This window comes from Balaenoptera acutorostrata, chromosome 3 (genome assembly GCF_949987535.1).
Source record: "Balaenoptera acutorostrata chromosome 3, mBalAcu1.1, whole genome shotgun sequence".
Taxonomy (NCBI): Eukaryota; Metazoa; Chordata; class Mammalia; order Artiodactyla; family Balaenopteridae; genus Balaenoptera; species Balaenoptera acutorostrata.
Genome location: NC_080066.1, coordinates 80,211,515 through 80,235,826, shown reverse-complemented (window position 1 = coordinate 80,235,826; position 24,312 = coordinate 80,211,515). Strand labels below are relative to the sequence as shown.

The following is a 24,312-nucleotide window of genomic DNA, read 5'->3' as shown; positions in this document are numbered from 1 at the left end:
AAAAACCAAACAACCCAATCAAAAAATGGGCAGAAGACCTAAATAGACATTTCTCCAAAGAAGACATACAGATGGCTAAAAAGCACATGAAAAGATCCTCAACATCACTAATTATCAGAGAAATGCAAATCAAAACTACAATGATGTATCACCCACACCGGTCAGAATGGCCATCATCAAAAAGTTTACAAACAATGAATGTTCGAGAGGGTGTGGAGAAAAGGGAAGCCTCCTACACTGTTGATAGGAATGTAAATTGGTATAACCATTACGGAGAACAGTATGGAGGTTCCTTAAAAAAATAAAAATAGAGTTACCATATGATCCAGCAATCCCACTCCTAGGCATATATCCGTAGAAAAGCATACTTCGAAAAGATACATGCACCCCAATGTTCATTGCAGCACTATTTACAATAGCCAAGACATGAAAGCAACCTAAATGTCCATCAGCCCATCAACAGAGGAATGGATAAAGAAGATGTGGTACATATATCCGATAGAATATTACTCAGCCATAAAAAGAACGAAATAATGCCATTTGCAGCAACATGGATGGACCTAGAGATTATCATACTAAGTGAAGTAAGTCAGACAAAAACAAATATCATATGATATCATTCATATGTGGAATCTAATTTTTAAAAATGATACAAATGAACTTATTTACAAAACAGAAACAGACTTACAGACATCGAGAACCAACTTATGGTTACCAAAAGGGAAACGTGGTGGGGGAGGGATAAATCAGGATCTTGGGATGAACATACACACACTATTATATATCAGATAGAAAACCAACAAGGACCTACTGTATAGCACAGGGAACTCTACTCAGTATTCTGTGATAACCTATATGAGAAAAGAATCTAAAAGAGAATGAATATATGTACATGTATAACATCACTTTGTTGTACACCTGAAACTAACACAACATTGTAAATCAACTCTGCTCCAATAAAATTAAAATTAAAAAAATAAAGATTTTTTCAGCCCATGTTTAATGCCAAGTGCAAACAAGGTCAAAGTTGGTTAGCCTACTTAATTAACAGGAAGAAATAAAATATTCTATTAGTAAATAAGATTTCATTTAAAACCACCAAAAAAGGCATTCGAGAACTATTAGCGCCACTACACCTTAAAATTATGTGAAAAACTTAACTTGAAGGCATGGACTTCAAAACAGAAAGTCAATTCCATATGCATATTCATCAAGTTTCTTTTTCTAATTTTTTGAAAAAGTGTTAAAACCAACCTGCTATAGAAAGTGTTGGTCCTCCTTGGTAAAGTGGTAATCCTGTATCCTGGGTCAAGTCAAACAGTAACTCTGAAGAATTATTAGAAACAACTCGTGATGACTTCGTTACATAACCCTGTTAAAATATTTCAAAGGAAGAACATTACATATATTCAACATAATTATAATTATTTTGTTTCATAAGCTTTTATAAAGGTAAATTTAACTGTATGCCAATATTATAAGGATAACCTTTGATGACTCCATTACTAATGTTATAAAACACAAAGGCAATTATTACCATTATGCCAAAATTATAATCTACTAAAACTGAAAGCAAGCTATTACTTAGAGCTGGTTTGTTCCTGACTAGTCAATTAAAATGCGGGGAAAATTCTAGCCTGATTTTTTTCAAGGTAAAAGAAACATACAAACCCATTTTAAATCAGTAAGATTGATACACTTCAGAGAGTCAATAAAAATGCAGGATTCCTATCAAAGAGCAAATAATAGAACTTACCAAAATCTTTGGGTAAAAGCAAGGAAAAAAATATGTAAATATTCTGACATACTTACAATTTTAAAAGCTTCTATACCTCTATAAACCCCACAGATAAAAATATCAGGGCAAACATACTGGGAATTAATCTGCAGTACGGTGCATCAGGGTTAAGGATGAACATATCACATGATATGAGTTTTGGGATCGTCTTTACTGGCAAAATTTATAAGCCAAGTGTATGAAAGAAAATGAATGGGTCCCCCCTCTTCCCAGCACCCTACAGAAAGCCATGCTGGGCCAGGCAATCTCCCACCTCTTAGGGCAAATACAAAACTGCCAGGTCAGCAGTGTGAACAAACAAGAAAGCTAGGCACACAGGGTTTAGAATGGAAGCTGTCTATAGGAATGATCTGGGACACCTGCTCCACTCCTGAAGGGCTTGGAGCTCAAGGAAAGTTTCAGCCCTTCCATCAGGAGAAAGTGTGGTCCCAGTTAAGAAGAAGATATTAAGAGTGAAAAGTATGAAATGAATCATAATATAGTCAAATTTAAGGTAGTATAAATTTATATGTTAGCACACACATATATTAATATAAATAATCATAAAATGTGGTCAGTATAATTTAGGGATATATATGTACTCCAAAACTATTATATATTAAATATACTGATACACACAAAAAAATAGATCCCAATTCTATTTATAAAAGACCATCATTGTACAGAGTGAGCTCTCATTAGAGTGATTTTGGACCATTCTATGAGTCATAATATATAACAAGCAAAAGCTCTAAGATTTAACAAGACGTAAAGATCAAAAGGGAAAAAGTCACTTTAAAAGAAAAATGGGCAAAGGGCATAAACTGAGGCACTTCAAAAGCAAAAAACAAATGACCAATACATACAAAAAACTTTTTTCCCAACTTACTAGTCAAAGAAATGCAAATAAAGACAATGGCAATTACATAATACAAAATAATTGCCACTTCTCTTGAAAAGTATCAAGGTCGTAATAGACAAAGAGTAAGTAGAAAAATATGAGGAGACTAAGAAGAAATAACAAACTGTTAAGGTGTGATCCTAAATAGGATACTGGGAACGAAAAGTGACATTAATGGGAAAACTGGTAAAATTCAAATAAGGTCTGCAATTTAGTTTTGATAAGTAAAATGTAAGCATTAGGGATATTGTATTATATTTCCTATGAGTATAAAATTAGCTTGAAATAAAATTAAAATTTATCAATTAAAAAATAATGATAACATATACTATTGGCAAAATAGAAGCTATATTTAGGTATAACTTTTCCACATGAAAATTTTGGCAGTAGCTATCACAGGCTTTATATTAATTCACATCCTTTCATCCAACTATTCCACTTTAAAAATTTATAGTAAGGAAGTGAAAATGTTTATTGGAGAATTATTTTTAACAGCAAAAAATTAAAATCTTTATGTCCAACAATGGAAAAATGGTTAAATAAATTAAAAGATTACCATGTAACCACTAATATGTTTTTGAGAAATATCCAGTGACACATTCCTAGTAGAATGTTCAGTGAAAAAAGAGAAATATGCATCTGTGTATATAGTATGGTTCTGACTGATACAATCTATACTGTTTGAAGGGGGAAAAAAATCATAATACAGTATGTACACTTCTCTCTAAACTTTCCCAACAAAATACATATTATTTCAAAATACAGATTATTTCAAAATACAAACAGGAAGGTTTTGCTTATTTTGTGCTTATAAATTAAGGGACAAATAAGTTTTAAGAATTTTGGTTTACTACTAACTTTTCTATTGACATGAGTTTGTCTGTAGGAAGTTATAGAAACAAAATATGGGTGAAGGGAGTCAAAGTGTATAAGCTTCCAGTTATAAAATAAATAAATCATAGGGATGTGAAGTTCAGCATGGTGACTAAAGTTAATAATACTGTACTGCATATGTGAAAGTTACTAAGAGAGATCTTAAAATTTCTCATCACAAGTAAAAAATTCTGTAACGACGTATGGTGATGCACTTTAACTAGACTTACTGTGGTGATCATTTCACAATATATACAAATATTGAATCATGCTGTACATCTGAAACAAATATGCTGTATGTCAACTACACCTCAATAAAAATTTTTTTCTTAATTTAGAAAAGACATAAGCCTTCCTCACCACACCCTGCACACATTGCAGATTTGTGACTAAATAAATGATTGTTGCTGTTTAAAAAAATAGAAGTTGTTATGGAAACGGGTATTGAAGTAACCCAAGCCACTCATAGAATTTGAGGCCTAACAGGCAGATATTTGCATTTGAGCCTTAATGTGCAACATTTAAAAAAAAAAAAAAAACTGTGATGCCATATAACTTAATTGTAACCAAGCACAATCTTGCTTCAAGATAAATATTTTCTTCAAATATTTACATTTAAAAGATGGATAATATTCACCTACATTTTCTAAAACAGTTCTTTAACAGAAGTACAAAGTTAATACTGTTAAACACTTTCCTAGGAAATAACTCTGGCTAATGTAAGCACCACAATTTCAGACAGCAGGCACACATTATTCAACAATAACTGGTAGACTTCCCTAGTGGCACAGTGGATGAGAATCCACCTGCCAATGCAGGGGACATGGGTTCAATCCCTGGTCTGGGAAGATCCCACATGTTGCGAAGCAACTAAGCCCATGTGCCACAAGTACTGAGCCTGTGCTCTAGAGCCCACGAGCCACAACTACTGAGCCCACGTGCTGCAACTACTGAAGCCCGTGTGCCTAGAGCCCGTGCTCCACAACCAGAGAAGCCACCACAAGGAGAAGCCTGCGCACCACAACGAAGAGTAGCCCCCGCTCACCACAACTAGAGAAAGCCCGCGTGCAGCAGTGAAGACCCAACGCAGCCAAAAATAAATTTTAAAAATTTAAAAAACAAAAAATAACTGGTTAAAATAATTATCCAACATGGAATTTTAATGTCTCCTAAAACTGTTCAGAAAAATATCAAACACAATAGTAAGGGTAGAATGGGTGCTAGACTGGGATCCAGAAAATCCGCACATTTATTTAGCTACAAAACCTTGGGCAAGTCACTTCTGAACTTGAAGTTATTCACCCTTCACACCTAAAAAACAGCCACAGTCATATTTTAAATATACTTGTACTTCACGGTTCACTGCATGTATTAAATCAAGTAGTTGTCACAACAGTACTAATAAAGACCTTACACCCCATTTTATAAGTAGGTAAACTAAGGTTAGGTGTGGTTATGCAAGGTTCCCAATACAGCCCCTTATTACTGATGGAGCTGTAATTAGAAGTTGGGTCTAATTACAAAGCCTATGCCCTTAAGCTATATCACACTGACTTTTTAAATGATAGCAATATATCCCCACTACCTCAAACAGATTTGAAAGAGACACTGAAGTATAGAGATGTTACATGAAAAAGTAAATATACACATACACACAAAACATGACATAAAATGAAAAACTATAATTTATTAAAAGCAGTGGCTTCCAAAATTCACAGTAAATAATTCCCTTACATAGCATCCTCAATTCATTCCAGAATATGTCATTCTTATCTGTGCACATTAGAATCACCTGGAGAGCTTTTTAAAGTGTATTATTTCCAAGACCCATCCACCCAGACCAATTGACAAAATTTCGCCTTTTAAAAACTCCCCAAGATCTGGAACTATCAATTGAGGTGTTTTGATTTTAAAACTATGCCCATAGAAGTAAAACATTTTGAGTTAGAAAAAGCTCTAGTTTCTAACTTTTACAACGCCAAAGATACCACCCCTCACTTTATTTTTTTTTCTCCCTGGGTCCAATGTTGGAAAGATTTTTATCTATCAAACTGAATTAAATAATAAAGTTTCTTTTTCCGGTTTTCTATCCTCCCAAATGCCAAACAGCTTACAATACGCATGAGAAACCTACCAAGTTAATTTGATTCCACTAATAACAAAGAATCTTTACATTTTGGGTAGCTTACCATCTTAGGATCCAAGATTGAGAGTCAGCAGTCTGGGTAAAATTATCTCTCATTTTAGAAATGAAGAAAATGAGGCTCAGAGAGGTTTTGCCAATGCTTTAGTTAAGAACAGGGCAGGATCAGCATTCAAGTCTCTTGCTTCAATGTTAAGTTATTTAAACTACTAGTCCAGGGCTCATATCAATATTATTATTTCAGAATGCTAAAACTACAGAAAAGATTTGGGGGGGGGGCGGTATTTGCCCAAAGATACTCTTATTTTTTATGATATATGACCTCTTCAAAATATAAGTGGGGGCAGAGTTTATTTAGCCATAGATTTTTCTTTTCATGTAAATAAAATTAAATTTAGTAAGTCTTCTATGAAAGCTACACCTCAAATATCAATTTTTAGTGGTAACAAATATGTAGATTATCTTATAGTAATACGATATAAAGTGAAGGAAAAATGGATTAGTCATACCAAAAATATCTGGATTCAATTCTGGTTTTGAACTTGAATATTTGCAAGAAAATTTATAGGTGCTTTGGTAGTTGTTTCACTTATTGTAAAAAGAACAAACATTTTAGGGGAAATTTACTATTTCTGTAAGGCCAATGCCAAATAGCTTATGAAGCATGAAAAAAACCACTGAGTTAATTCAATTCCAGTAGCAAAGAATCTTCACATTTTGGGTAACTTTTTGTTTTAGTACTCTAACTCCTTGGTTTCAGAACCCCTTTACACATTGAAAAATTACTGAGGACCCAAAAGAATTTTTATTTAGGTAGGTTATATCTACTAATATTTACCATATTAGAGATTAAAACAGAGAACTTTTTAAAATATTTATTAATTTCATTTTAAACAATAGTAAATCCATTACAGATTAACATAGATAACATTTTGTAAAAAATGGCTATCTAGCAAACACAAAAAATCAGTGAAAATAGTGGCACTGTTTTACATTTCTGCAAATCTCTTTAATGTCTAGATTAATCAAAAACTGCTACACTCTCATACCTGCTTTGGCTTTCATTCTGTTAAAATATGTTGTTTCGGTTGAAGAATATAATCTGGCTTCATAAAGATTAATAGTTGAAAAAAGGGAATATTTTAATAGCAAATTAGAATAAATGGGGTTATATTTCTTCGATACAATACCAAAACTCAACAGTTGGTATTTTCTTAAAGGTTTGTTGCAATGTGGAATCTGACTCCTTAACACTGAGATTTTTGAACTTTGTTACATTAAAATCTATTAGTCTTTATCTTGCACTTTGAATGAATCTTACCCATGCATGATTTTATTACATCATACATTAGTTATTTAGAAAATATTGATTTCTTTGAATTACGCAGATCTTCCAAATGTTGAAAAATTACACAATATCAAAAAATCGTATTTATTAATACCGTCACCCACCAGAAAAGACTTTACGTACTGGGAAGCTGTCAAGATCATGATGGCAGATACAAGTTGTTCAAAATTCTAACTTTGCTTGATAGCTCAAATTTCATCCGTGGCAAGAAATACCACCAGTTGTTTTCCTTGAAGTGACAGGTGCACTTTGTTCAATTTTGAGGAACTGTCTACCATACAGCAAAGACTGAAGAACTCGTGTGTGGCAGACAGACTCTAAAGTAGCTTCCATGATCCCCACGCCCTGGTATTCATGTCCTATGTGATTCCCTCTCTTGGAGTGTGGGCAAGACATGTGACTTGTTTCTGACAAAATATAGCAAAAGTGACAGAATGTACATGATTTTCTGTATGTGATTACATTACGTAAGGCTGTAATGCCATCCTGCTAAGGATTCTCTCTTCCTTGTGTGCTTTGGGGAAGTAAGAAGCCATGTTGGAAAGACCCACCTGGCAAGGAGCCAGCCAAAAGCCACTAAAATTCTGAGACTCTCAATCTGACAACCCTTAAGGAACCGAATGGTACCAATAACCATGAGAACTTGGAAGCAGATACTTCCTCAGTTGAGCTTCAGATGAGACTGCAAGCACAGAGCCCACACCTTGAATGAAGCCTTGAGGGACTATGAAGATATGACCTGACTCCTGACCCACAAAATCTGTGAGATAATAAAAGTAGGTGTTTTTAAACCACTAAGTTAATAGTAGTATAAACCATGGTTTGTCAGTCATCCTTTCAAGTAAAAAATGGTCTTCTGGGTAGTTTAGCTCACAATTTAATCACACTAGTGCTTTTCCTCAAGATAATCATCATACCTCAGACACAGTAATACTTTATGCACACCACCCATTTCATCACACAAAATATTTTAAAAGACACATGTATTCAAGGGTAGAGAGTTAATAAAATTAATAACATTTTAATTCTTCATCAAGGGAACGGAGTATGACTGGAATAATTTTTATTGTGAGTGCAGGGTGGTGACTAATACAAAAACTACTATTCATACTAAGGAACCAGCAGCTTACCCACCACTGCTTTTGCATCATCAGTGCAAATGTCAACACAGTGAAAAAAGCAAATAGTGTCTTTGTGTTATTGTGACAATACTGTTGATCCAAAACCTATAAAAGAGTCTTAGGGGAACCCCAGGGGACTGAAGACTACACTTTGAAAATTTTCACACTAAGGCAATGCTTCCATTTTTTTTAGAAGTATACATTTATGTACAATACACATGCATGTATATACAAATACAAATAAACTACGGATTCGTCTGGATTGAAATCCCAGATCTATCATTTGCCAGCTGTGTGACCCTGAGTGAATTATTTAAATTATTAAATTTAATATTTAATTATTTAAATTCACTGTGAGCCTCAGTTTTCTCAACTATAAAACAGAGATAAATAATAGTGCCTACTTCATAGGAACATTTAAGAATTAAATGAGATTAATTCATGTACAGCATTTAGCACAAAGCCTTACACATATTAACAACTCAATAAATATTAACTATTAGTTTTTGTAAAGAGTTATTTAAACTAACTAAACTATGACGGTATGTTTTCAGAATAAAAAGTTCCAGTAGCCTCTTAGCAATTTTCCCAATTAAGAACTAAGAACATTTGGCCCAATTTACAATCTGAAATAGTTTGCCATTATGCAATATTCATTACTAATTATACTTTTATTCATGTTTTGATAGCACAGTTTTCAATACTGTACCTATTTAATTTAAGCATATTACCTGATTTAAAAACAGGCTGAGTAGTTTGCTACTGCAATTATTATTTGGGTACCAGTTGAGCTATCATAGAGATGGTGACATTTTCTGATGCTGATTATGATTCCATTGGATGATTACCCATGGTAGTACAGAATTTTAACTAGGCATTGTTGATACTGATAAATAATATCCAATGTATCCCTGAGCTGACTGTGTAGTTTCAGAAACACTTACAGGTTTAGACAAAGGCTGAACAATAACAGAACTATCTGAAGATCTAGATTCAGGATGAAAATTTACTGGCGAGGCAGGCACTGGATTTGATGTTGGGTTCGTGTAGTGTTGACTTGTAGGCTTGAATGCAGCAGTAATACCTGTATTTTAAAATTACACAACACATTGAATATATTTCTATATAATCAATGATGTCAAAATACTTCACTTAAAAAAAAAAATAGTACAATAATACTGTACCTCGGCTGAGCGCACCATTCTTTATTCCCCTCGAATATGAGCTGGGGTTTACTCTATTCAAAATATCTATAAAAGATTACATTTATTTTAAAATTCATTATTTGAATGATATATATATATTAAGATAATAGAAATCACACACTGAAAACAAACAGATTCCTAGGAGAATACAAGTTAACACTGAATTATGAATATAGTTAATTTTAAACATATATATCTTTATCTACTAAAGAAATAAGATTATGCATCTTAATTATCTTACAGTTAGAAAGATTGTTCTTATTCTGTAACTCAAAATCCAAAAGCCAGAAGTTAAAGATTGATAAATATGACTACATATAAGTCAAACCTTCTGCATGGCAAAGAAATAGTCATATAATTGGCAAAAAATTTCTAAAAATATATCCATATACAACTATAATTGAAGTATATATCTTTCTTTGAGTGATGAAAGGGCTATACATACACTCAAGTTCCTATTATTCAAAATCAAACCCTGTCTAACGTCCATATCCAATTCACACCCTTATAAGCCCTGAAGTGTCATCATAAGGGATCTCACTGGATTATCTACACCATTACTGATTCCTGAAAGGGAAACTATCAGAGAATACAGACTGCAATGAACATACAGTTTACCAGAATATCTTACAACCTAAGGGGCTTCAAATTTATCACTATACCATAAGTCAGAGTGTAATATGACTTTCAGGATCAGTTTAAAGTTCCTAATTGCATTTTAAAGTTCCTAATTACAGGTTTTTCAGTAATCAAACTAAAATTTAGAAGAGTAAGGATTGCCTGAAATTGTTGGTTAGAAAAAGGTAAAAGCACAAACACCAGACCTCATATAAATTTCCTTTTTTCCCCTCGTAGTAGAAAGGAACCAGCTCCCATAAAATAATTCTATAAAGTAAAGGGCCATATAAAAGTAGGACTGTTTTCTGAAAATGGCAATGCAGTGCTCTATACCTAAGTACTAGAGATGTCTTAAAGGAGAAAAATCTGCTCAAGCAACTTGACCCCATTTTCATTCAGAAATTCAAGATTAAGTATTTACTCAAACCATCAAGGAACTATTGCTAAAGTCCTTTCGGTATTTGTATTCTACAAAAATTTGTACCTTCCTTTCTGGCAACTGTATATAAACATTTAGCTCATACTCCATATGTTACAATATTTTATGGCTTATACATAAACAGCAATAAAATCATTTAAATTGTGCATCTTAAGAGTACAGAAAAGAAATTCTTCCTGGTCAATCCCCTTCTGACAGAATTATCTTAAAACTAATATACGTTATTCCAGTTGAATACTGTTAACAGTCATCTACAATCAGTATAAATTCAACTTAAATCTTAACTGTCATGTTTTCAATAAGAGAACTTGAGCAACAATTTTGCAATATGGTAATATTCCAGTATAAAATAATCACAGTGACAAGAAACAGTAATTAAGAGAATATATAATTATGTTCCACTATCATCAACAAGCATGCCATCATGCCTAGTTCAATTTATAATCGAAGTGGCACTCCACTTAGAACCTCTAGGAGTTATTATCAATCTGCCACAAAAAAATGCTATTGAGAATTCAACTGGTTAAGCTATTCTTCCTCTAATAAAACTGACTAAAAATGCCATTCCAAGTTTAGAGGCAACAGAAGAGCGAGCCAAGCCTTCAGAAAATTTAGAAGTAGTCTCTTAATTACACTTCTACGCACTAACTTGGTAAGAAAACACTAGTATGCTGGCTACATTCTTTAGTAAATTCTCCTGACTTAAACAAGCAAACAAACATGTAAATGCAATGGGAAGGGATCTATTTTCTCTTTCTCCCCTGAAATTTGTACATTATTTCTCTGTACTTCTATACATTATTGAGTGGACGTTTTAACAAGTGTCGTTTGTCTTTAACATTATAACAATGTCAAATCGAATTACTCTAACTGAAATCATTCACTGCCTATACATTCTGTAGCTATGTATAGATGACACTGCAATGAGGCAGTTGCTTAGATGTGAGAACCCCTATCTGAAACTAACCCAAACTTATTTAGTGTATTCTGACATTTTAAGCAAAATATTCTAAACTCTTCTGTTTCTGAGTTTAAAAGAGGAAAAAAAAAAAAAAGAAAATGAACAAAAAGATAAATAGGTTTACCTGGCTCCACTAAAAATTATGATTTCTAATATGAAAAGACCCCCAGTGTCACCAGCTAATCTTAGTCCGTTTCTTTTTCTCACATCTGATATTTTAACCTCTTACCTCCTTCCTTTAGTCCCCAATCAAAACCCTGACTCTGAAATTCTTACTGACCTCCCACCTAATCTTTCATCCCTAACTCCCTACAGAGGAACAAGGACTTAATTAAATGCCTATAAAACAGTTCACAAGTTTTTCTATTAGAAACAGTATCTTACAAAACTGGGCTTCACTAAAAGTAAATGCTCACTTGAAATTGCTGGTTTTGAACTTGATATCTCTCCAACAAAGATCGGCTCATCATCATCATCATCATCAACCTCTTTTACTTTCTTCTGCCATGGTTCCAACTCTTCTTCTTCACATTCCATAAAGAGTTCTGCCATTTTTGATTTATCTAATTTTCAAAAGGAGAGAAGCAAACCTTATTTTCAAAAAGAAAAATACATTTTTTGTAATACATAGTATGATATTTAAGATCTACTTTAATAATCCTAATAGCAATTTCTGAATTGATATTTATAGTTAGTACATGGTAGCAACAATGAGAAACCCAGAGCTCACTCTCTAAGATATAAACTAGTAAGATTTAGATAAAGAGATGATAGATAGGTAGACAGATAGACAGACGGATGATGTTTGGCAGTAGTTCTTTACAGTGGACAGAAATTTTGGGAACAAAGTCAGTTTCAGTCATATGCCTAGAATATGATTATATCTACAAAAAAAGATTGCACCTAACCATTATCCAAAAAAAAAAAAAATGTACTAACAAAAGGCAGATAAACTAAGAATAAGAGGCAACAGGTGGGAGATATAACAGAAAAACTGAATCAAACTCAGGAATACCAGGTACACAGCAAAGCAGGGATGAGGTGCTAGACTAAAATAAAAGAACAAAGTGAGGCTTATTCCAATCAGGGAAAATTACACATTTCTCGCCTGAAGAAACAGACCAAAGAACATATAGTAAATATCACCATCCTAGGAGTTCTGACCAAGCACAGACCTCCTAGGAAGCATTTTAGTGCCTCAGTAATAGACAACCAATTAGCACCAGAAATTTTAGGAAAACCTCTTGTCTTTCAGACCAAAATCAATAAAACAGATAGAGAGTCCTAAGGAAAAGAGATAATGCAAAAAGCAAGACAAATACTAGAAAAAATATAATTAGCATTTTTAGAGATATGAGACAAAAAAGGATGTTATAAAAAGTAATGTTCAGAAACAAAAATAGAATTTAAAATACGATAGCCAAATTTTTTAATTCAGTTAAAAAAACCAAAATGTCAAAGGTGGAACTAAGAGAGAAAAAACATATTTATATATACATACATACATACACACACACAAGTATATATATAAACAAAACAGAGAACACAAGGTTGTTAGAAAATCAATTTCAAAGGTACAACACTCACCTAATAAAATTTACAGAAAGAGAATAGAGAAAAAGCAGGGGGGGTAGGTTATCAAAGAAATAATGTAAGAAAATTTCCTAGATCAGAAGACAAAAATCTCTTGGTTGAAAGATCCCACTAATACTCAGTACAATAATCAAGAAAAAAGTTATACCAAGACATATAATTATCAAATTTCAGAACAAAAAAGATAAAGAGAATATCCTCAGATCTGTAGGGGATGGGGGGCAGAAACAGGTCATATAGAAAAGATCAAGAGTAATAAGAACAGAAACTAGAAGACAGTAAAGTAATACTTTAAAAATTCTTACCAGAATTATTTTTCAATTTAGAATTCAAACTTTTCATCAAGTGTGAGAGTAAGGACCAGCAACATCACACAAGATTTACTTCCCAGGCACCCTTTCTCAGGAAGCTACTATACAATCCACCAAAACATGAGACTCAATCAAGAAAGAGGAAGACACAGGATGAAGAAAACATGGCATTCAAAACAATACAAAGTCCCAGAACAACAGAAGTTCAGTAGGCCTAGAGAACAACCAGTCCAGACTAATTCAGGAGAACAGTACCTTCAGGAGGAATGTCTCTAGGAGGCCAAAGAAAAGATGATTAAAATATAAACTTTTAGACTACCTGACAAGTTTTACAGTATAGAAAATTGAATTGAGAGGCTCTTGAGAGTGTGAGAAGATTTAGCTATAGACTTTAATACAAGTTAGCAAATTAAAAAACATCAAAATTATTAATTGCTGGGTACACCAATGAAAGAAAGAAAAAAAATAAAAAGAAATGTATCCTCTCATATGCTATTCTATATATAATGGCATATTAATAGCATATTACCATGCTTGTCAGTGAACAGTATTTATATGGTCATCATAATGAAAATATCAAATATGGATTTGATTTTTTATGTTGGGAGATACTTAGAGGGAAGGAAGGCATAGCTGTAAGAAAGCATAAATCCTCATGATAAACATCACTAGAAAATGGTTAAAACTCACTATGCAACAGACAGCACACATATACGCACATAAGCACTCTTCAAGAAACTGAGGTTAAACCCCTTAAAGCCTTTTTAGGTTGTTTGATTTTTTAAAACTATGTATATATATTACTTTAAGCTGAGATGGAGGAGAAAAAGGAAGAGGAGGGGAGGAGGGAAAAAAGAGAAACAGTACTAAAGGTCTAAACTAAAGTAACAGCAATGGAGATGGATACAAGTGATGCTTAACTAGATATATAAAGAGGATATATATAGCTATATACCATATATATATATATATATATATATATATATATATATATATATATATATGAATGGGACAGGGTGTGGGCGCTAATCCACTATGACCAGTTTCCTTAAAGGAAGAGAAGATCAGGGGACTTCCCTGGTGGTCCAGGGGGTAAGACTCTGCGCTCCCAATGCAGGGGGCCCAAGTTTGATCCCTGGTCAGGGAACTAGATCCCACATGTATGCCACAACTAAGAAGTCCATATGCTGCAACTAAGATCCCGTGTGCCGCAACTAAGACCTGGCACAGCCAAAATTATTAATTAATTAATTATTTTTAAAAAAGAAAGAAGAAAAGCAGATCAGGACACAGATACACGTATTGAGGAAAGACCCTCTGAAGGGAAAGGAAAGACATACGAAGCAGATGACCACCTATAAGCCAAGGAGAGAGGCCTGGAACAGATCCTTCCCTCACGGCCCTCAAAAGGAACTAACCCTACCAACACCTTGATCTTAGACTTCTAGACTCCAGAATTGTGAGCAAATAAATTTCTGTCGTTTAAGCCATCTAGTCTATGATACTTTGTCATGGCAGCCCCACCAAACTCATGCAGAAGACAAAGACCTTCCTTACTCTTTTTAGCACGGTACTGCCACTGTCAATATACACAGGATATATTGTTGAGAAAAAAATTTTTGAAGATATGTAACAGCTTTACAATTTTTTTAGAAATAATTAATTTTTGTCTATGCATAAAAGAAACATACATGATTATGTATGCCAAACTAATAATAGTAGCGATCACCAGGCACAGAGAGAAATCATTTCTACTTTACTCATATTTTAATTCACATTATTTGTTTTTATGTGAGCAATTGTTACCTTAACAATTTTAAGTGTTTTTGTTTTTAAGGAAATGTGCCTACCTCTCATCCTTTCTCCTGACGCAAAGTTATCAGTACAAAAGCCACATATACTAGTATCAGTAGTGGCAGCAACACTTACTTTTTGGCTGAAAAGGGTTGTCGCCAATCAAGTTGAAGAGCTGACTTTCTGTAAATTGTCATTTAAGTACTGACACAAGATATCAGTCAATTTTATGAGTCACTTTAAGTAAAGCCAAATATTGAAACGTGAAACCTGGGGTTTAGAAATTCTTGGATCTAATTTTGATCATCATGTGACTCCACACAAGGCAGCAAGTTATATCTCTTTTCCTTCCTATAAAATAAAGATACCTAGTATTAAAGTGGATTTCATTAAATATACACATACTTAATCATTTTTCCTATAAAAAGCTCAATTTTTAAATTTGATAAGTTTAACATAAACATTTAACTCACTCTACATAACTGGTTCATTCTTGAATGAACCCAAATTTAATAAGTAAAATGGTGATTCTATTAAGCTCTTACTATTTGAAGAAGTCTGAAATTATTAAATTACAAATAGTTTTTTAAAAGCATCCATGTGTAAAAATGAATAATCACCTCATAATGTACTATTTTAATAAATCTGAATTTTTCAGATGCTAAGTGACATTAATCTTTAACTGTTACCTATTCTTCACATTCCATAATAAAACATAATCTTAAATAAGTTTTAGTTTATATTTGGGTTTTTATCTGGGTTTTTTAATCAATGAAATTTAAAAGGAAAAAATTAGTTGGATATAGTACTTCATCATAGATTAATTCATTCAAAAAATAACTATTCAAACTAATCATACTCATTGCTTTCTGTATGTAAGGTAATGTACAAAGTTCTAGGGAAAAAACAAAGAAATAAGTCACAGTACTTGCCTTCAAAAATTTATAATCTAATATGTTTATAATTCAAAACAAATGCTTTTATAATAAACATAAAAAAATTTGAATTGGGGCTTCCCTGGTGGCGCAGTGGTTGAGAATCTGCCTGCCAATGCAGGGGACACGGGTTCGAGCCCTGGTCTGGGAAGATCCCACATGCCGTGGAGCAACTAGGCCCATGAGCCACAATTACTGAGCCTGCGCGTCTGGAGCCTGTGCTCTGCAACAGGAGAGGCCGCGATAGTGAGAGGCCCATGCACCGCGATGAAGAGTGGCCCCCGCTTGCCTCAACTAGAGGAAACCCTCGCACAGAAACGAAGACCCAACACAGCCATAAATAAATAAATAAATAAATAAAAATTAAAAAAAAAAAAAAAAAAAAGAATCTGCCTGCCAATGCAGGGGACATAGGTTCGAGCCCTGGTCTGGGAAGATCCCACATACCGCGGAGCAACTAAGCTTGTGCACCACAACTACTGAAGCCTGCGTGCCTAGAGCCCGTGCTCCGCAACGAGAGAAGCCACCACGAGAAGCCCACGCACAGCAAAGAGTAGCCCCCGTTCTCTGCCACTAGAGAAAGCCCGCGTGCAGCAACGAAGACCCAACTTGGCCATAAATAAAATCTATTTTTTAAAAATCGAATTGCCTTATTTAAAACAAGAATTTGCTTTCTGGATTCCCACACATACAATAGCATAAATTTTTTAAAATATACAAAATTTTTTAAAACTGCTTTACTTATAAAGGAAAAAAAGTAAAAAATTAGATGACAGAAACCTAAAATATTAAGATACACAGCTAATACAATCTTCACATTCCTCTTTATTCTCAGGCTGACAAAAGCTAGTTTTCCTGCTTTTTAATTTCCAATTTATTTGGATTGAATTAGTCCACAGGAAAAAAAAATTATTTTAACCTCAGAAGTTATTGCTACAAATGTTTAAATTACTATTACAAGAGACTCTAGTGAATATTGTGTTCAACTAAATTCACCAAGTTATGAGGTCTCTTTAACTCAATTATTTGAATAGTTGTAGCCTGCCCCTAAACTAACATCAGCAGTACCTAAGCAGATACATGACAATTCTTGCTCAACATTAAGGACCTCCTAGTACCAAGAATACAGAATATTCTCTAAGAGCCTTAATTACACAGCTTATGAGACTCATATATAACATTTTTGTTAAGTGATCATATAAATATCATTTAACAAAACTTTAAAATTAGTACTCAATTTACAAATATTCAATTAATAAATGACCTGTCCATATGAACAAGATATCCACTACCTATGACTATAAAGATGACTTTAAGATAACCTACTTCAGAAGCCTGAGGATCATAGTAGCTACTTAGGAACCTCAACTGACACACTAGCAAACACACTAAAAAGCTGGCAATTAGAACTGTAATTCAGCCAAAAGCTGCACTGTGTAATACAGCAGCCACTAGCCACAGGTGACTAAGTTTAATTAAAACTAAATAAAATTTAAAACTCAGTTCCTCAGTTTCACTAACCACATTGCAAATGTTCAAAGTCACATGTGGCTGGTGGCTACTGCATTTGACAGTGCAGCTACAGAACATTTCTACTGGACAATGCTGGTCTAAAGAGTCATTGCCTTATTTCATTCTGGTTAATAAACAAACACTTTCATGGATTCCTTTGGCATGTCAGCCACTGGAACATGCCAAAAGTATCACGGTAAAAATCTCTCAAGTCACTACTTCAGAATTTTAGTGGTAAGGCATGGAATTCTATGAAGGTTAAATCAGCTGCCAGTGAAGTGAAATATCCAACAAAGGTATGCAGTGGGGATCTCAAAGCTCCAAAAGGTTTCAACAGCTTCTGCAGCTCAGAGGTGGCTCCAAAACAGCCAGAAAAAGAGAATACACTACACTTCAGCTACTGACTCAGGTAGAAATTTTATGACCATGTTTAATATGCTTGTTTCTAAATGAATTCCAAGTAAATGACTTACAAGACTTTTTTATATTATAATTCATTGACTTTTGGAGACTGCTCACATAAATAATTATAATTTCTACTTTATTATTTTTTGTTTCAGATTTTATATATCTAAAATTAAACTATATCTTAAGGATTTTTTCCTACAAAAAATTTGTTTAAGTCAAAGGAAATGTGGGGTCTAAATTTTTAACTGTTTGAAAATTTTACTTTTAGCCATTGATAGATACCACCTGATGCAATGTCACTGTGTTAAGTAATAAAGGTAATGCATTTAGTCCTATATACTCTCTGGTAAGGGAAAAATTAAGCCACTCCACAATCCACAGCTGTAGAGTCTACACATAAAAAGAGTACTAGGCTAGAAGCCAGAAGAACCAAGTCATAGTCCCAGCACTGCCACAACTTTCAGTCAAGTTACCTTACAATTCTGGGTCTCAGCTCTTAGTTCAGGTGAATTATCTCTACGGTTTAATTCAGCTTTTTATACTTTACTGTATACTTTAAACATTTATTAACTATAAACAGTAAAATTTGGTGAAGAATAATAGGTTCAAACTCTGACTCAACTACTTATTAGCTGTATGACCTTGGCCAAGTTAGTTAATCTCTGTGCTTTGCCTGGACACACACACACAGACACACACACACACACACGTATATATGCATATATATGTGTGTGTATATATATATATATATAACATAATTCACAGTTATAATGGAGATTAAATGATAATATACATAAAGCACATAGCTCAATGCCTGGCACACAGAAATCACTGAATAAATCTTAACCACTTTTTTTTTTTAAATTAATTTATTTATTTATGGCTGTGTTGGGTCTTCGTTTCTGTGCGAGGGCTTTCTCTAGTTGTGGCAAGCAGGGACCACTCTTCATCGCGGTGCGCGGGCCTCTCACTATTGCGGCCTCTCTTGTTGCGGAGCACAGGCTCCAGACGCGCCGGCTCAGTAGTTGTGGCTCACGGGCCCAGTTGCTCCGCGGCATGTGGGATCTTCCCAGACCAGGGCTCGAACCCGTGTTCCCTGCATTGGCAGGCAGATTCTCAACCACTGCGCCACCAGGGAAGCCCAATCTTATCCACTTTTAACTCTGGGATAAATCTCATTTTAAAGAACTCTAAAAACAGATCGCAATTTCATTATTATACTGAAATTTATAAGCTATCAGCTGAGCATTTAGAAATTATTTTGTCATACAGGATCTTCATTACAGTAGATCCCTCATAATAAAAGTTTAGCTTTATAAATAAACCTTCTGGAATGTGGCTGTCAAATCTATCCTGCGATATTTTCATCTTTTAAAAAAGCATTTATGGGCTTCCCTGGTGGCGCAGTGGTTGAGAGTCCGCCTGCCGATGCAGGGGACACAGGTTCGAGCCCTGGTCTGGGAGGATCCCACATGCCGCGGAGCGGCTGGGCCTGTGAGCCATAATTGCTGAGCCTGCGCGTCTGGAGCCTGTGCTCCGCAACAAGAGAGGCCGCGATGGTGAGAGGCCCGCGCACTGCGATGAAGAGTGGCCCCCGCTTGCCACAACTGGAGAAGGCCCTCACGCAGAAAGGAAGACACAACACAGCCATAAATAAATAAGTAAAAATCAAAAAAAAAAAAAATTAAAAATTAAAAAAAAAATAAAATAAAATAAAAAAGCATTTATAAACTAGTTAAAACACTCATTAACATAAAAAATGTTAAACCCTCATATGCACATAACACACACCTATAATTTATCAACACTTAAATTATACACTACTAATCTTAAAGAATAAAATAAGTATCTAATTCAAAAATACCAACATATAAAAATTAACATTTGGATAAAGTGTCTTATACCATTTCCATTTTTAAAAATGCACTCTCATTATGTATGCATCCCCATAATTTAATTCTAAAAAAATCATTTTTAAAAATGAGTAGGTAGTAAGTAGAATACAAAAGTGAATGTGAAGAATAAGGTAAATGGTTAAGTTCTCCATCTAACCAGACCCCAAAAGTTAGAGTTATTCAAAAAAATAATCCAAGAAATCACATTATGAAGTTAATCTTTTTTTTTCATCATAAAAAATGATGTTTTCATTGGGGGTTACATTACTAGCCAAGAAGTTGGCAACTCCAAAACCAGATATGATTAACTTAACATAAAAGGGAAAATGTGAGAGGACGTCCCTGGCGGTCCAGTGGTTAAGACTTCGCCTTCCAATGCAGGGGGTGTGGGTTCAACCCCTGGTCGGGGAGCTAAGATCCCACATGCCTCGGCGCCAAAAAAACCAAAAACATAAAACAAAAGCAGTACTGTAACAAATTCAATAAAGACTTTAAAAAATGGTCCACATCAAAAAAAAAAAAAAAAAGGGAAAATGTGAAACAGAAATTAATATAATCATTTCAAATGGTGAAAATTTATATTCAAAATAACACATAAAAATAAAGTTCAACTAACATAAATTTAGTCTAAGATTAACATGCTAGCTATAAGAAACATTAAACCTTTAACAATTTTGCTTATATACTTAGAAGAGTTCTTCAGAGGAATGATTTGGATGACACAGGGTCATGGAACATTGTTCAAAAAAGTTTGATTTATCACTTTTCTCCTCTCACAAATTTCACAAGAAATCAGGCATTCAAATCATTCCACTGACTTAAAGCTTTGGTTTATGTTCTATTTCCTTTTATAAATAATTCTTTAGTCTTTGTCATTAACGTCATACTGAAATGGAGGTCTATAATTTTAGAATTCTAATCCCAAATGAATAGAGCTCTAAGGATTCGAAGTGGGTTCTTAACTATGAGTAACAATCTAATATTTCCAACCCTGGTTTTATGATCTCTCAAGAATTTCCACTATCTCAAGGAGATACTAGAAAATTAATTTTAATTTAATGTTCATTATCTTAAAACCATACAGTCTTTTGAAGAAGAAGAGTCATGTTTAAAATTCCAGTTTTTTATCACTTAGTATCCATCACCTACTGATCCCATCATGGAAATTAATTTTAACAGGATTAGAAAAGCAGAGAATGATCATGTCTACTTTGACATTCTAAGACAAGTCACACAAATAGAAACCTTAAGTCATAAGATAAACCTGTATATAATTGAAAGACCCACAGAAATTTGATTTCATAAAATTCAGGTATTTAAATTTGAAATTTTATAAATAACTTATAATTTTTATTTAAAAACATTAAGCAGATGAAATTTTAAATCAGTATTTCCTCCTTTTATGGCTTTTGTTTTATTGTTAGAAAACTAAACATCTATCTTTTTCAGAATCAGTCTAGTTGTTACTGTTAAAAACCACAGACTTATTCTTGAAAATTGCACATTCTAACCACACAAAATGTACAACTAAAAACATCTGATCACTAGCAGCTAAAATACTGCAGACAAAATACTGGGGAATTACAGAAACTCTAGAAGATATTTCATCAAATCTCACCCAATTTCTGAAAGACTCTAATTTTTATTTGAAGTAGAACATTGCCTTCTGGAAATGGTCATTTCAAGAAAGGGAGAAAACGACCTTAAAAAGGGAGAGTATGGATATACATAGTTTTATTTTTTAAATAAACCAAAAATTTCAAATGTCATTTTAAAAAAAGATGATTCATTCAGGAATCTTAAGAGAAAGACGCAAACAGAGAAGAGGAAGGGTTGGGAGTCAGCCTTGAAAGAAGTGGCCTACAATGAGATCAGAACAAGGATAGGGAAAATCCAGGTCTTGAAATAGGTTGCCCTAGCTACTTCCAAGAATAAGACTTAAAAAGCAATTAGGCCAGCTTCTCCTGTCCACCTCTTAATTTACAAAAAAAACTTCTTTCTCTGAAGGTAGGTAATCAAAGAATTAACACTTTAATTCTCTGAAATTAGAAGAAATCCAGAATTCCTTAAAGCCTATAGGAGATCAACATATGCCACTTCAGCAATTAAGAAGTAGGAAACACAGAAAGAGCTCTCCGCCCTCCTCCTATCTGTCTAAAAGCAGGACATACATTTCCCATTGTGAAGGTCTTCCCCTTTCCCTCTCCCATTCCAGGAGGAGGAAAAACTACCATTATCACTGGAGACAGAAAGTCAGCATCGAGATGGGGCTGCACAAACAAACCTTACTAAAATAGCCCTAATCTTCCATTAGTTTCCCCCATATATGTACATTCCCTCAATTTACCACTCCTAGAAGCCCAAACCTCTTTTCCTTTGACCTGCCACTTCTCCCGAAATTTACCGTCTTTTAAAAAAATGGTATATAAGCCCCCATGTCTAACCACCTCTGAGTCTTCATTTTTTTTTGGATGAAGACGTCCACTAACGTAAAAGTTAAAATATTAACATCAAATAAAATTTGTACACCTTTTCTCCTATTAATCTAGAAACTATCTGGTAGGGGGATTATGATAAATATATAAATATCATACGAAACAGGGCATGGTAGTTGCAATAATAAAAATTGGAATGTCCAACGACAGATGAATGGATAAAGATGTGATACATATATACAATGGAATATTACTCAGCCATAAAAAGGAATGAAACTAGGTCATTTCTAGAGATGTGGATGGACTTAGAGTCATACAGAGTGAAGTAAATCAGAAAGAGAAAAACAAATGTTGTACATTAATGCATACAGGTGGAATCTAGAAAAATGGTACAGATGAACCTATTTCCAGGGCAGGAATAGAGACGCAGATGTAGAGGATGGACATGTGGACACAGAGGGGGAAGGGGAGGGGGGGATGAATTGGGAGATTAGGATTGACATATATACACTACCATGTGTAAAACAGATAGCTAGTGGGAACCTGCCATATAGCAGAGGGAGCTCAGCTCGGTGCTCTGTGATGACCTGGATGGGTGGGATGGCGTGGGGAGGGAGGTCCAAGAGGGAGGGGATATATGTATACATATAGCTGATTCACTTCGTTGTACAGCAGAAACTAACACAACATTGTAAAGCAATTATACGCCAATAAAAAATAACAAAAATAAAAATAAAAATTGGAAATGCTATAGCAGAGGTTCTTAACAAGGTGCTGAGGAAACCACAGAAATAAGAACTGTGCAAAATTTTGTGCACACATACGTTTTCTGGGGGCATCAAACTGTTATAAGGGTTTATGAACCAAAAAGGCTAAGAATCTCTAGGTCAGGGGTTGAAAAAAAGTAATCACATCTAGCTGGAGGATTTGGAAATGCCCCACCATGGGAGAAACATACCCATTAATCTCTAAAGGAAAGATGTTTTCATTAGTGTTTTTTTTAAAGTAAAAATGCTCAATAAAAGGGGACTCAAACATACAGAAGTGTGTAGAGTAAAAAGTATGAATCCTTATTCCTTCCCCTGCCCTACCCCCAATCCCACGCATCAGAGTTTGCTATGTGATGCAGTGGATAATAATACTGATTGAAGATACAGATAGGGTTATGGTTCAGGGATAAGAAAGGCATTCCAATGTCTTATATGTCTTAACAAAGGGCAATATTCACAGCAATAATTTGGATAAAGACCATACTGTGTACAGATTACATTTATAGATGAGTATATAGTATAATGCATGTTAAATAACAAATGAGACTTTCAACAGATCTCAACAAAGTAGGATGAATGGTAAAATCTAGCATGAAATTAGTTTTGTATTTGCTCAAAAACCAAAATTTACAAAAAATATAAATTGAAGATATACTATTTATCAGCTTTAGTTACCAGAGAGGCAGTAAGTCCAAAGTTCATTCATTTAAAAACTACATTTAGGGACTTCCCTGGCGGTCCAGTGGTTAATAAGACTTCGCCTTGCAATGCAGGGGGTGAGGGTTCAATCCCTGGTCAGGGAGCTAGGATCTCACATGCCTCAGGGCCAAAAAACCAAAACATAAAACAGAAGTAATATCATAACAAATTCAATAAAGACTTTAAAAGTGGTTCACATCAAAAAAAAAAAAAAAGTACATTTATTAAACATGCACTATGTGCCAGACATCGTGCCAGGCAGGAATACAATGACGGTCAAAAATTAAGACACAGGTCTTGCACTCATGAACCTTACAGTCTAGAGACAGCGACAAACACTCATACAAACAGATTAAACTGACAATATGTGCTATGAAGGCTATGGACAAGGAAATTTAAAACTCAGAGTAAGGAAATTAGGTCTAGTTAGCATAATCAAAACTGGCTCCCCTAAGAAAGCAATGATTAATTGTTGTTTGAAGAATGAGTTAGAGTTAACTAGGCAAACAGGAGAGGGAAGAAAGCATTCCATGCAAAAGCAACAGCATGTGCAAAAGATCTATGGCACAGAAAA

At 34.1% G+C, this 24,312-nt stretch overlaps 1 protein-coding gene across 12 annotated transcripts in view; it reads right to left on the bottom strand.

Moving 5' to 3' along the window:
* Positions 1-24,312, bottom strand: part of ZNF280D (zinc finger protein 280D) — a 132,369-nt gene that overhangs the window by 95,670 nt on the left and 12,387 nt on the right. For 9 of the 12 annotated variants that reach the window (XM_057544347.1, XM_057544335.1, XM_057544339.1 and 6 more), the window contains 5 exons: positions 15,220-15,435; positions 11,803-11,949; positions 9,348-9,413; positions 9,108-9,247; positions 1,255-1,372 (listed from right to left, as the gene is read on the bottom strand). In XM_057544347.1, coding sequence (XP_057400330.1) covers positions 1,255-1,372; positions 9,108-9,247; positions 9,348-9,413; positions 11,803-11,938 — 460 coding nt within the window. In that variant the 5' untranslated portion in view covers positions 11,939-11,949; positions 15,220-15,435. Of the gene's footprint in view, positions 1-1,254; positions 1,373-9,107; positions 9,248-9,347; positions 9,414-11,802; positions 11,950-15,219; positions 15,436-24,312 lie in introns of those variants that run through there. The other 3 variants (XM_057544345.1, XM_057544340.1, XM_057544346.1) reach the window with 2 other exon arrangements.